General features: G+C 45.1%; 1 protein-coding gene across 1 annotated transcript in view; it reads left to right on the forward strand.

The window, feature by feature from the left end:
- Window positions 1-15140, forward strand: part of LOC124712458 — a 163627-nt gene that overhangs the window by 124037 nt on the left and 24450 nt on the right. Inside the window, exon 3 of the mRNA XM_047242754.1 lies at window positions 877-1056. Within this exon, the coding sequence (XP_047098710.1) occupies window positions 877-1056 (180 nt within the window). The remainder of the gene's footprint in view (window positions 1-876; window positions 1057-15140) is intronic.

Below are 15140 nucleotides of genomic sequence, written 5' to 3' on the forward strand. Positions count from 1 at the left end.
AAGCCCAAGTCAAACATCGATAAATAAAAATGTAAATAATACAATGACTTACAATATGCCAGAATATGAGAGTACTGAACGATTAATCGTCGGATATGCTTTCGACATTACGTATTGCAGAATGATATTTTCCTTACAGATACGGAAAACATAAATTAAAACATCTACTACACCAAGGGAATGTATTTTTTCCGAATGCACAAGAAATCTTCCTAGTTTCTAAAGCAAAACAAACCAGAGTGACATTTTGAAAAATTTCTCTTTTTTTCAACAGTTTCAACGTCTAACGCAAGATTTTCGTAAATATTGGTGCCGAAATTTTGCGATCTACGGCTCAACGTATTTTCAAGAGAAGCAATTTCTCGTTCGTTGTCAGTCAAATATGAACGAAATTGAAGGCGTTTTATGAAGTTTTCAACTTGTCTATAAAAAAAAAGTCGCATAATATATTACTTTTGAAATGTAATATTTACGAAATAATATGACTAGTATTGAAAGAAATATAAGTAAAAAAAAACATGACCAGGAGTCGATTCGGCGATCCAACGGTTACGGGCCTTTAATCACATGGCCACCGACAACTCGTTCTCAGGGTTGCAACGCACCGGTACATTACTGACTTGTTTTGTAATATTTTCTAAATCAATCGTCCGCTGTGACAGAGCGGTTCTAGACGCTACAGTCTGGAACCGCGTGACCACAACGATCACAGGTTCGAATCCTGTCTCGGGCATGGATGTGTGTGATGTCATTAGGTTAGTTAGGTTTAAGTAGTTCCAAGTTCTAGGGGACTGTTGACCACAGCAGTTGAGTCCCATAGTGCTCAGAGCCATTTTTTTGGTATCTGGGTGAGCAAAAGTGTGCTATTGGCGGCAGTTTGATATCGCCAAGGAGGGGTCTTATCGCGGCCGGAAGCTGGAGTCAGGGGGACCGCCAGATAACGCCCAGGAGGAGATGCCCAGCTGTAGGCGGCTTCCAGGGGCGGGCACTTCAGCGATGCGCCTCAAATTATCTCAGCCGTTCCTGCTGGCCAGCGTCTTGAGGATGCTCGGCGTGGTATTGAAAACTTCCCGTCTCCTCTATACCTCTTTTGTTGTTGATAACCTTCTCTTTTACAGTAACCTATGAAACCTTTCCTTACGATTTCTATCTCTTGCTTAATAATAACAAATGAAATCTTCCCTTTGAAATTATTCTCTTTCTCTATCGTCGCATGCAAATTTAATTGCTGCTTATTAAAAGTGATTTTGTGATTATTTCGACGAAACATAGAATGTGTCATCGTCGTGGCCCTCAGTCGTTATCTGCAATAACCCAAAACTGTTCCTTGCCTTTTTTACTGTTACTGGATCGCCATCTGGCTGCTACATCGAACTGCGACATGAATATACTTACTCTGTTTTACTATACTCGATTAGCTTCTGGTGGGCTTTCGTAATAAGCGGCTGTATTTATTACCAAAGCTGACGTTATTCTTTAATACCAAAGCTGACGTTATTCTTTAATTAATTTGACTGAGTTACGTAATTCATACTTAAACTTTTTCTTGACAACAATAAAGTTTTGCAAAGTTTTACGTTGATGGTTTTTGGGATGGATTATAATTAGAAATGCAATATTGCTGGCAAAAGTTAATTATATTCTGAATGAAATGATTTTAGAAACGCTCAAATGGGACTTACTTTTTACAATAATCTTACAACTAGCAATGCGCAAACATACCTTCAGTAGTCTTGAGTTTCTCAAAAAAACTAATTCAGTAACATTAGTTCCTCTTATTATAGTAGTTAGCTGATGTCTCTGTACATCCGTTTATAATCTCTTGTAAATCATAGCTAGTGGCTGGCAGGCACACCGCTCCTCTCAACCTCTCGCATCAGACCTGCCAACGACTCGCTTCACTTCTCGCTTACTACTGACATCCTACGAACCGTAAAGTGCGGTCTCTCCTGCCAACAATGCTTTCTGGTGCAGACAATCCCTGCTACCATTACAAAATGTATCAATGCGCGGTCTTTCCCGCACTTTTCTTAAAATGTATCCATACGCGGGCTCTCCCGCCCTTTTTAAAATTATATCAATTTGCGGTTTCTCTTGCTAACAATACTTTGGTGCAGACATTCCCTGCTACCACAGTATTTCCAACATGACAAATATTAATTATTCCCACTTAATCCTATTAATAAAATATAAACATCTTTCATAAATTGTGATTTGACAATAAACAATAGAAATATACACGACTTACAATTTACTACATTTACCAAAAAATTTTGGTCGTACGTAAAATCTATGAACGCTTCAAAGAATTCAATACCTTCTCTTGCTGGCAGTACGGGCAATGTAACTGATGATGGTAAACAGAAGGCCCAAATTCTAAGCGTAGCTTTCAAAAACTCGTTTACGATAGAGGACTGCAGCACCATTCCCCCTTTCAATTATCGAACGAACTAAAGGATGGCTGACATAGTGTTTAGTGTATCTGGGATTGTAAAACAGTTAAGATCCTTAGACGCCAGAAAGGCATCTGGCCCAGACGGTATCCCCATAAGATTTTATGTTGACTCTGCTACAAATATAGCACCATTCTTATCGGTCATTGGAACGGCGCAAAGTTCCACGGGACTGGAAGAAGGCCCAGGTCACAGCAATCTATAAAAAGGGTAGAAAATCGGATGCACGTAATTACCGGCCAGTTTCACTGACATCGATTTGTTGTAGAAGCATGGAACATGTTTTGTGTTCAGACATAATGACCTTTCTAGACTCTGAGAAGCTCATCTGCAGAAACCAGCACGGTTTTAGGAAACAGCGGTCATGCGAGACACAGCTGGCCCTCTTTGTGCGTGATATACAACAGGCTCTAGATACCGGCTCCCAGGTTGATGCCATATTTCTCGACTTTCTAAAGACATTCGACTCAGTTCCGCACTGTCGCTTGCTATAAAAAATGCGCGCTTACGGTCTATACAGTGACATATGCGGTTAAATAGAAAGTCTTCTAACAGACAGGGAGCAGTATGTCGTCCTGAAGTGGATAACTTTAACAGAAACAAGAGTGACTTCAGGTGTGCCCCAGTGCAGCGTAATAGGTCCTCTGCTTTTTATGATTTACTTAAACATTCTGGTTGATGGTATTGACAGCGGCCTTAGACTGTTTGCCGATGATGCTGTAGTCTACAGGAAAGTAGTATCAAACGAAAGTTGTGAAAAATTCAATGAGGATTTGCAGGAAATAAATGCGTGGCGTAATGACTCGCAGCTATCTCTCAATATTAGTAAGTGTAACTTACTGCGTATAACAAGGCGAAAATCCCCATTAATGTATGAGTACAAAATAAATGATCAGTCTTTGGAAGCGGTAACATCCGTCAAGTATTTGGGTGTGACTATTCGAAATGATCTCAAATGGAACGACCAGACTACACAAGTAACGGGTAAGGCAAACTCTAGATTACGGTTTATTGGTACAATCCTGAAGCGCTGGAGTCCTTCAGCAAAGGAAATAGCTTACAATACGTTAGTTCGTCCAGTCTTAGAGTATTATTCGTCTTTATGGGACGCTTACCAGTTGGGTCTGATTCAAGAGATTGAGAAGGTCCAAAGAAGATCGGCAAGATTCGTGACTGGAACATTTAGCCATCGCGAGGGCGTTACAAATCTCATAGAAAGTTTGAAGTGGGACACACTTGCAGATAGGCGCGCTAAACGGAAGGAGCTGCTCACTAAATTCCGAAATCCGATCTTCACCGAAGATGTAGAGCATATATTATTACCACCAACTTTCAAATCGCGTGATAATCACCATTCAAAGATAAGGGAAATAAGAGCTCGTACTGAAGCGTTCAGACAGTCGTTTTTCCCTCGCGCGATCCGCAAGTGGAACAGAGGGGGGAAATAAGACTTTGGCGCGAATTGTGCCCTCCGCCACACACCGCTTGATGGCTAGCGGAGTATATATGTAGATGTGGATGTAGAGTTTAGTCTGGAACACACAGTGAACAACATGGCAGAGGATATTACCCCAGTTTACAATTTGTTAGGCCTTCTTCCCGATGCATTTGCGTTTGCTCGAATGCCCTGAGCCTGTAACTAGTCTAGCGTCGTCTTGTCGGTCTCTACCGGAGTGTTACGTAGACGCCTGTTGTACAGTGCTAGCTTCCTCACTTACTGCTGGTTCTTGAAGCTTTTTAAGCGGGCTTTCGCGGAATAGACGCAGTCAATTTTCAAGAGTCTGCTAAGTCACGTTTTACTCCATCTGCGTGGCGCGCTTTCGTGGTCACGGGTGTAACAAACCTCTGACCATATATACTGCCGTTCTTCTTCTAAGTTCAATGTTCTCTGATGCTACATACTTGAGCAATATTCTAGCATTTGTCAGACAAGTCTTTTGTAAGCAGTCTTATTTATAAAGAGGCTCGAAATGTCTTACCAGTGAATGGAAATGTGTCACCTGCTTTATCTACGACTGCAATTTTGTGATGATCCCATTTCACATCGCAACATATTATTACATCGTGGTATTTTTATTATGCATTCCTGTTGTGACTCACTAACATTGTAACCATACAGTACAACGAATGACGTTAGTAAGTAATGCAGCATATGTCTTTTTACTGAAAGCAGGTATGTTTTATTCAGGATTCCAGTACACCAAATTATTTCGCACTGTCTTGGCTACAAAACCATATTTTTCGACACAGTCTTCGTTCAGTGCGATGGCCTTACGTCATCTTACTGGGAGGGCCTGTATACCTGCATGCCTTTACTGTGTGATGTCGGAGCTGACGAAAATACACTAACGGCTAAGAAACATCTGGAGTGTAAGTGCGAGGTACGGGTTGCGCGCCGTAGTAGCCAGCCTCCGATACGATGCTTTCCCATTGGAAGACCGTGCTCCCAGGAAATTGTTGGTTTTCATTTAAACATTATTAATTGTTTCCCTATTATCAGTTTACGGTGTTTAGTAAATAAATAAACCATAATAGCATCCCTTTTGAAAGTGATTGCGAATAATATAGCTTCTGGTTTCATGACGTGGAACCGCAGGAAGAAGAGTTGCACTTTACAGAGAACCCGACGGCGCTGATACTGTGTCTGCGAGGGACATAAACATCGAGAACTTCTCGGTAAAACGTGTAGAAAGGATCATACACGCCGACTCACTAATATAGTCCAAGGAAGGATGGTCTTTGTCTCCGAAAAATTCTGATTGGAAATTACGACCTGTTATACCACCCTCCACGGACTCTCTGGCAAAGATGAGACATATCTGCAAGTTTAGTACAAGTGGAGGGTAGGGGGTTTGTTGAAAGCTGGACGAGCGTATACAGGCAGGTGACACTGTGTTCCTGTTCTGCTTAAATTATGCCCAAGACGTACTGTTCTCGCGTCTTTACGCAACGCGGGTCGTTGTTCCGGATTCGCGTTAAACGGTCGCATCCAGTCCAATCGCACGAAAATATACAAACAAATTCTTGATAGGATAAAGTAGTGGCCAAATCTGTAGAGTCTTGCACCACACGGAAGCAACGGGGAGGATGTTGTTATGGGTGGCCAGTATCGTCTTTCCACAACACAAATGTATACCTGGATCATGCTGTTCTTTATTCACATGAAGCCGTTACTTGACTTGAATAGAGTCCATGTTCGTGGTACAAGCTCATCAGTAATAGTCCTCTAGCAGACAAATCGGTAACCTTGCTATTACAAACTTTGGTCTCGCTATAGTCACTGATGTAGTTGCTGTGTACTGTCGTAGCCTGAGTGAGCCAGTGCGACCCTCCGGTCAGCGGCGGCGGCCTAAATACACTACTGGCCATTAAAATTGCTACACCAAGAAGAAATGCAGATGATAAACGGGTATTCATTAGACAAATATATTATACTAGAACTGACACGTGATTACATTTTCACGCAATTAGGGTGCATAAATCGCGAGAAATCAGTACCCAGAACAACCACCTCTGGCAGTAATAACGGCCTTCATACGCCTGGGCATCGAGTCAAACAGAGGTTGGATGGCGTATACAGGTACAGCTGCCCATGCAGCTTCAACACAATACCACAATTCATCAAGAGTAGTGACTGGCGTATTGTGACGAGCCGGTTGCTCGGCCACCATTGACCAGACGTTTTCAATTGGTGAAAGATCTGGAGAATGTGCTGGCCAGGGCAGCAGTCGAACTTTTACTGTATCCAGAAAGGCCCGTACGGGACCTGCAACATGCGGTAGTGCATTATCCTGCTGAAAAGTAGGGTTTCGCAGGGATCGATTGAAGTGTAGAGGCACGGGTCGTAACACATCTGAAATGTAACGTCCACTATTCAAAGTGCCGTCAATGCGAACAAGAGGTGACCGAGACGTGTAACCGATGGCACCTCATAAGATCACGCCGGGTGATACGCCAGTATGGCGATGACGAATAGACGCTTCCGATTTGCGCTCACCGCAATGTCGCCAAACACGGATGCGACCATCGTGATGCTGTAAACAGAACCTGGATTTATCCGAAAAAATGACGTTTTGCCATTCGTGAACCCAGGTTCGTCGTTGAGTACACCATCGCAGGCGCTGCTGTCTGTCATGCAGCGTCGAGGGTAACCGCAGCATGGTCTCCCAGCTGATAGTTCATGCTGCTGCAAACGTCGTCGAACTGTTCGTGCAGATGGTTGTCGTCTTGGAAACATCCCCATCTGTTGACTCAGGGGTCGAAACGTGGCTGCACGAACGTTACAGCCATGCGGTTAAGATGCCTGTCATCTCGACTGCTAGTGATACGAGGCCTCTGGGATCCAGCACGGCGTTCCGTATTACCCTCCTGAACCTACCGATTCCATATTCTGCTAACAGTCATTGGATGTCGACCAACGCGAGGAACAATGTCGCGATACGATAAACCGCAATCGCGATAGGCTGCAATCCGACCTTTATTAAAGTCGGAACGTGTTGGTACGCATTTCTTCTCCTTACACGAGGCATTACAACAAAGTTTCACCAGGCAACGCCGGTCAACTGCTGTTTGTGTATGAGAAATCGGTTGGAAACTTTCCTCATGTCAGCACGTTGTAGGTGTCGCCACCGTTGCCAACCTTGTGTGAATGCTCTGAAAAGCTAATCATTTGCATATCACAGCATCTTCTTCCTGTCAGTTAAATTTCGCGTCAGTAGCACGTCATCTTCGTGGTGTAGCAATTTTAATGGCCAGTAGTGTACATTGTGTCGAGAGGCCGTTGGCGGCACGTTGCTTGTGGGTGTGTCTCTGGCCTCTCTCGTGATAGGCGCGCTTTACCCATCGCCTACTATCGATCTTCGCGCTATATCTTTGCCGACCGGTGTGCTGGCGACAGCTTATGCCAGCACATGCCTCCCCGCCGAAATGCCGCACCGTGGTCATGGAGGAAGGATGCGAACGACAACGGGGAGGGAGGGCAGGACGCTGGACATAGAGATGAGTCGGGAGGACTGTGAAGGACGGCGTACTCCCGACTGTACGCTGCCATCTGGCTAGCGAGGCAACAGGGACACCCTCCGGAGGACTGCTGTCAGGGCTCACGTCCAGGCCAGAGGGTGTGTCCTGAGGCGACGAAGACGAAGACGACGACGACGGATCCACGTCCATCGAGTCGGCGAGCGGAGACGGCGTGGGCGACGGCGCATCGTCCATCCGATCCTCCTGGGATGCCCTGGTGGGACTAGCGGGCGGCTGCGAAGGCCGAGCAGTCCTGCGAGGCCGTGAATCTAGGAGAAGAAAAGCACCAGAATCACGGGGAAAATGCCACTCACGAATTTGGTTCTGGTGGCGGCGCTGCAAACCATCGGACCTACAATCAAGTCAGTGCGTTCCTAGGTCACGCCTCTTTTTCCAGCGCCCACGGTTGCCATACACCCACTTGCGGACCATAGGCTGCAGTGGTTGTAGCAAGTGTAGCAGCGTCCGATGGCGATGTCCATGCAGAAGTTCCGACGGTGGTGGTCCGCCTCGTGGGTGGGAGCGATAGGAGGTGAGAAAGTGTTGCAGCGCCTGTTCCCATGCATGGGAGGTGCGAGGCTTGGCCATCTGTTGTTCAAAAGTGCGTACGAAGCGTTCTGCTTCTCCGTTGGTCAAACGGAGCACTTTTTAGATGACGAATACCATTTCATTCACAAAACTGTTCCAAATCACGTGAAGTGAACTGTGGTCCGTTGTCCGACACAAGAACTTCTGGCAAACCTTCTATGCAACATGCGGAGAACAGCGCTTGAATGGTGCTACGTGATGTGGTAGCAGCCATAGGCACCGCAAATGAGGACGTGCTAGAGGAGGCTACCACTATGAGCTAGCGAGTGTTCAAAAATGGTACTGCACTCGTTGTCATGGCGACTGAGTCTTATGCCAACCTGTCTGTGAAGAAGTGGATTGGTTTTCCGCGCATGCGCGACACGTTGACGTCATCTGTTCAACGTGGGCGTCCATGCCCTGCTAAGTAGGGTGCCGTCATGCTAACAGTTCGGTGCGAACAACTCCGCAATGTCCTTGATGGAAAAATCGCAATGCATTGGGAATAAGCACATACGATTGTCCACTGTCGTTTTGAACTAGAGCCACACCCTGTTGAACTGAAAGGTTATGTCGACGTGCAAAATACAGGCGCACAACTGAGTTCTGGATACTGTTCAATGAACGAGTTCAAGAGGTGCGAAGGCAATGCAACAAAATTTGAGATCTGGGTCTGCTTCCATGGTCTGTGCAATTTTTCAGTAGTGAAAGAGAAAAGATTCCAGCAATTCAGAGTCCTGCCCATCGATTTGGCAACAAGATGCGGCAGATGCATCAAAATCAGAGTCTGGGGCAATCGGAAGGCGAGATGGGGCGTCTGCATTGCTATCCTTTGCCATAGGTCTGTACACAATTTTACACTGATACTGCGAAAGCATCAAAGCCCATTGTTGCAATTTTTGAGCAGTGCGTGTAGGAACCGGCTTTGACGGATAAAACAATGACTACAAAGGCTTGTAATCTGTCAATAAATAGAACTTGTGACCATACAAATAGTGATGGAATTTGGTCACACCATAGACAATAGCGAGAGTCTCTTTGTGAGTTTTAGAATAATTGCACTGAGTTTGAGTTAACGACTGTGAGGCAAATGCAGAAGGTCTGTCTTGTGCACCAATTCTCTGCGAAAGCACAGCGCCGATTCCGTAGGAAGAAGTTCAAATGCCTCTGAGCACATGGGACTTAAATTCTGAGGTCATCAGTCCCCTAGAACTTAGAACTACTTAAACCTAACTAAGATCGCGGCTACACTGCATCGCTTGCGTCACAAAAATATACTTTTTGTGTGGAGTGTGCTCCCTGCCGCGGTTGGATAAGCAGCTGCAGCAGCAAGTCGTATACTCCTAGCTCAATCATTTGTTACATAGTTAAATTCTTAATTTCTTTGCGTGTTTTTGGTACTTGCATTGTTTAATTCATAAATTTCGGGCATATTATAGTATTTGAGGGTTGTAGCATCGCGTTTTAGTACCTGAATAGTGTAAAATCGCGTAGTCTCCTTCCGCCGCCGAGCAGTGTCAGCAGTGCGCAAGTACCAGCATTACTGCATTTACTAGGCAATCTTGTATTTTAATAACAGTTTAAATTTTGTCGATTTGTTTGCGCTCTCTGTAGATTAGTTCACACGTTCTTTGCAAAACAGTTTTTAGCATGGATAGGGACTGCAACTGCTGTGTTCGGATGCAGGCTGAGTTGGCTTCCCTTCGCTCCCAGCTTCAGGCAGTGTTGGCTTCGGTCACACAGCTTGAGGCTGTTGCCAATGGGCATCACTGTGGGGGTCCGGATGGGGGTTTGTCGGGGACGGCCAGCTTGTCCCACGCATCCACCGATCGGACTACGACTGTGGTTGCCCGGGATACTGCCCGCATTGAGGCTGATCCCTCACCTGTGGTAGAGTGGGAGGTCGTCTCAAGGTGTGGCAGGGGGCGAAAGACATTCCTGAGGGCTGAACGGAAGGCCTCTCCAGTTTGTCTGACGAACCGGTTTCAGGCTCTGTCTCAGGCTGATACTGATCTTCGGCCTGACATGGCTGCTTGTCCTGTTCCAGAGGTTGCCCCTCAGTCTGCAAGATCCGGGCAGTCGCAGAGAGTGGGATTACTGGTGGTTGGGAGCTCCAACGTCAGGCGCGTAATGGGGCCCCTTAGGGAAATGGCAGCAAGAGAGGGGAAGAAAACCAATGTGCACTCCGTGTGCATACCGGGGGGAGTCATTCCAGATGTGGAAAGGGTCCTTCCGGATGCCATGAAGGGTACAGGGTGCACCCATCTGCAGGTGGTCGCTCATGTCGGCACCAATGATGTGTGCCGCTATGGATCGGAGGAAATCGTCTCTGGCTTCCGGCGGCTATCTGATTTGGTGAAGACTGCCAGTCTCGCTAGCGGGATGAAAGCAGAGCTCACCATCTGCAGCATCGTCGACAGGACTGACTGTGGACCTTTGTTACAGAGCCGAGTGGAGGGTATGAATCAGAGGCTGAGACGGTTCTGCGACCGTGTGGGCTGCAGATTCCTCGACTTGCGCCATAGGGTAGTGGGGTTTCGGGTTCCGCTGGATAGGTCAGGAGTCCACTACACGCAACAAGCAGCTACACGGGTAGCAGGGGTTGTGTGGCGTGGACTGGGCGGTTTTTTAGGTTAGATGGCCTCGGGCAAGTACAGAAAGGGCAACAGCCTCAAAGGGTGTGGAGCAAAGTCAGGACATGCGGGGACCAAGCAGCAATTGGTATTGTAATTGTCAACTGTCGAAGCTGCGTTGGTAAAGTACCAGAACTTCAAGCGCTGATAGAAAGCACCGAAGCTGAAATCGTTATAGGTACAGAAAGCTGGCTTAAGCCAGAGATAAATTCTGCCGAAATTTTTACAAAGGTACAGACGGTGTTTAGAAAGGATAGATTGCATGCTGCCGGTGGTGGCGTGTTCGTCGCTGTTAGCAGTAGTTTATCCAGTAGTGAAGTAGAAGTGGATAGTTCCTGTGAATTATTATGGGTGGAGGTTACACTCAACAACCGAGATAGGTTAATAATTGGCTCCTTTTACCGACCTCCCGACTCAGCAGCATTAGTGGCAGAACAACTGAGAGAAAATTTGGAATACATTTCACATAAATTTTCTCAGCATGTTATAGTCTTAGGTGGAGATTTCAATTTACCAGATATAGACTGGGACACTCAGATTTTTAGGACGGGTGGTAGGGACAGAGCATCGAGTGACATTATACTGAGTGCACTATCCGAAAATTACCTCGAGCAATTAAACAGAGAACCGACTCGTGGAGATAACATCTTGGACCTACTGATAACAAACAGACCCGAACTTTTCGACTCTTTAAATGCAGAACAGGGAATCAGTGATCACAAGGCTGTTGCAGCATCCCTGAATATGGAAGTTAATAGGAATATAAAAAAAGGGAGGAAGGTTTATCTGTTTAGCAAGAGTAATAGAAGGCAGATTTCAGACTACCTAACAGATCAAAACGAAAATTTCTGTTCCGACACTGACAATGTTGAGTGTTTATGGAAAAAGTTCAAGGCAATCGTCAAATGCGTTTTAGACAGGTACGTGCCGAGTAAAACTGTGAGGGACGGGAAAAACCCACCGTGGTACAACAACAAAGTTAGGAAACTACTGCGAAAGCAAAGAGAGCTTCACTCCAAGTTTAAACGCAGCCAAAACCTCTCAGACAAACAGAAGCTAAACGATGTCAAAGATAGCGTAAGGAGGGCTATGCGTGAAGCGTTCAGTGAATTCGAAAGTAAAATTCTATGTACCGACTTGACAGAAAATCCTAGGAAGTTCTGGTCTTACGTTAAATCAGTAAGTGGCTCGAAACAGCATATCCAGACACTCCGGGATGATGATGGCATTGAAACAGAGGATGACACGCGTAAAGCTGAAATACTAAACACCTTTTTCCAAAGCTGTTTCAAAGAGGAAGACCGCACTGCAATTCCTTCTCTAAATCCTCGCAGAAACGAAAAAATGGCTGACATCGAAATAAGTGTCCAAGGATAGGAAAGCAACTGGAATCACTCAATAGAGGAAAGTCCACTGGACCTGACGGGATACCAATTCGATTCTACACAGAATACGCGAAAGAACTTGCCCCCCTTCTAACAGCCGTGTACCGCAAGTCTCTAGAGGAACGGAGGGTTCCAAATGATTGGAAAAGAGCACAGGTAGTCCCAGTCTTCAAGAAGGGTCGTCGAGCAGATGCGCAAAACTATAGACCTATATCTCTGACGTCGATCTGTTGTAGAATTTTAGAACATGTTTTTTGCTCGCGTATCATGTCGTTTTTGGAAACCCAGAATCTACTATGTAGGGATCAACATGGATTCCGGAAACAGCGATCGTGTGACTAATGCGAATGCGACCAGAAGGCTTAGGCAACAAAACGAGAGGATTTCCAATGGGCTAGCTTGAGTGGTAGCAATTACACCATTATTTTGGAACTGCCCTGGCTAGTTTTTCTCTTAAAGCAGTTCGAACGGGGCGGGTCGGGAAAAACTTGAACCGTGCAACGTCTTTCAATGTAACACGCGCGACAAAGTTATTAGCTTTTCCCATTACATCAGAAAAAAGTTCAGGAAATACTTTTAGCAAGCTAGCTACTCTGTCTTTTAGTGCAATAGACGATGCTGAAAGTACATTGTGTTGGATACTGTTCTTTTGTTGTTGTGGTCTTCAGTCCTGAGACTGGTTTGATGCAGCTCTCCATGCTACTCTATCCTGCCCAAGCTTCTTCATCTCCCAGTACCTACTGCAACCTACATCATTTTGAATCTGCTTAGTGTATTCATTTCTTGGTCTCCCTCTACGAATTTTACCCTCCACGTTGACCTCCAATACTAAATTGGTGATCCCTTGCTGCCTCAGAACATGTCCTAGCAACCAATCCCTTCTTCTAATCAAGTTGCGCCACAAACTCCTCTTCTCCCCAATTCTATTCAATACCTCCTCATTAGTTATATATCTAACCATCTAATCTTCAGCATTCTTCTGTAGCACCACATTTCGAAAGCTTCTATTCTCTTTTTGTCTAAACTATTTTATCGTCCATGTTTCACTTCCATACATGACTACACTCCATAGAAATACTTTCAGAAACGACTTCCTGACACTTAAATCAGTACTCAATGTTAACAAATTTCTCTTCTTCAGGAACGCTTTCCTTGCCATTGCGTCTACATTTTATATCCTCTCTACTTCGACCATCATCAGTTATTTTGCTCCCCAAATAGCAAAACTCCTTTACTACTTTAAGTGTCTCATTTCCTAATCTAATTCCCTCAGCATCACCCGACTTAATTCGACTACATTCCAGTATCTTCTTTTTGCTTTTGTTGATGTTCATCTTATATCGTCCTTTCAAGACACTGTCCATTCCGTTCAACTGCTCTTGTAAGTCCTTTGCTTTCTCTGACATAATTGCAATGTCATCGGCGAACCTCAAAGTTTTTATTTCTTCTGCATGGATTTTAATACCTGCTTCGAATTTTTCTTTTGTTTCCTTTACTGCCTGCTCAATATACAGATTGAACAACATCGGGGAGAGGCTACAACCCTGTCTCACTCCCTTCCCAACCACTGCTTCCCTTTCATGCCCCTCGACTCTTATAACTGCCATCTGGTTTCTGTACAAATTGTAAATAGCCTTTCCCTCCCTGTATTTTACCCCTGCCACCTTCAGAATTTGGAAGAGAGTAATCCAGTCAACATTGTCAAAAGCTTTCTCTAAGTCTACAAATGCTAGAAACGTAGGTTTGCTTTTCCTTAATCTTTCTTCTAAAATAAGTCGTAGGGTCAGTACTGCCTCACGTGTTCCAATATTTCTACGGAATCCAAACTGATGTTCCCCGAGGTCGGCCTCTATCAGTTTCTACATTCGTCTGTAAAGAATTCGCGTTAGTATTTTGCAGCCGTGACTTATTAAGCCAATCGTTCGGTAATTTTCACATCTGTCAACATCTGCTTTCTTTGCGATTGGAATTATTATATTCTTCTTGAAGTCTGAGTGTGTATCACCTGTTTCATACATCTTGCTCACCAGATGGTAGAGTTTTGTCAGGACTGGCTCTCCCAAGTCTGTCAGTAGTTCTATTGGAATGTTGTCTACTGCCGGGGTGTTGTTTCGACTCAGGTCTTTCAGTGTTCTGTCAAACTCTTCACGCAGTATCGTATCTCCCATTTCATCTTCATCTACATCCTCTTCGATTTCCATAATATTTTCCTCAAGTACATCGCCCTTGTATAGACCCTCTATATACTCCTTCCACCTTCCACCTTTCTACTTTCCCTTCTTTGCTTAGTAACTGGGTTTCCATGTTCCATCTTGGATGCTAAGTCCAAACAAATCAAACGCACGTAAACCGAATATGTTCTCACTGACTCTTGATTTCAACACAGTAAAATTCACTGTCCTAGTGTGTGATTGGTAAGTGGTACCCAAACTGCTCTGTCCAAGCACTGGAATTTCCTGTCCATTGTAAGCAGTGGGTTGCTTGCTAGATTTAGAAAGGCTTGGTGAGCCTAACTGCTCGTACGTACCACGATTAAGCAAAGTTTCTGAGGCACCTGTGTCTATCAAAGTTCGCACGACAGCCAACAGTTCGCAACGAAACAAGTAGTTTGTTAGAACGCCGTTGCACAGCACTAGGGCGAGAAAGAGGCACAACCTTAATCTTACTTTTGTCAGAACCTGTTTTACGTTTTGAAAACACAGCGTTAACTGCATGTGCACGAGCCTTTTTCTTGTGTGAGCGGGCAAAATTTGCGTTTTTGTGCCGTTGTCAACAAACTGCTTGGACATCGCCTTTTTTCTTCCGTTGCGTTACCACGTTGCCTCACATTATGGGCAATTTTGTTTTTTTTTCTGGCGAGCAAAACATCAAGGGCAAGACTTCACTAAATTCAAAGGCCTGTTTACATGTCTACTTGGCAGTCCACGGGGCTTGTACGCACTCGTCGTTTCGGCTGCTTGGGGCATTCGCGAACAGGGGGCGACTAGACCCGACAAATCTGGTCGTGGTCAAACATAGCGGTCGCTATGGCAGATAAATCATATTGCTCTGAGAGTTGCAATACTTTGGGAGGTGATGGATAA

The sequence above is a fragment of the Schistocerca piceifrons genome, chromosome 8 (assembly GCF_021461385.2).
Source record: "Schistocerca piceifrons isolate TAMUIC-IGC-003096 chromosome 8, iqSchPice1.1, whole genome shotgun sequence".
Classification (NCBI taxonomy): domain Eukaryota; kingdom Metazoa; phylum Arthropoda; class Insecta; order Orthoptera; family Acrididae; genus Schistocerca; species Schistocerca piceifrons.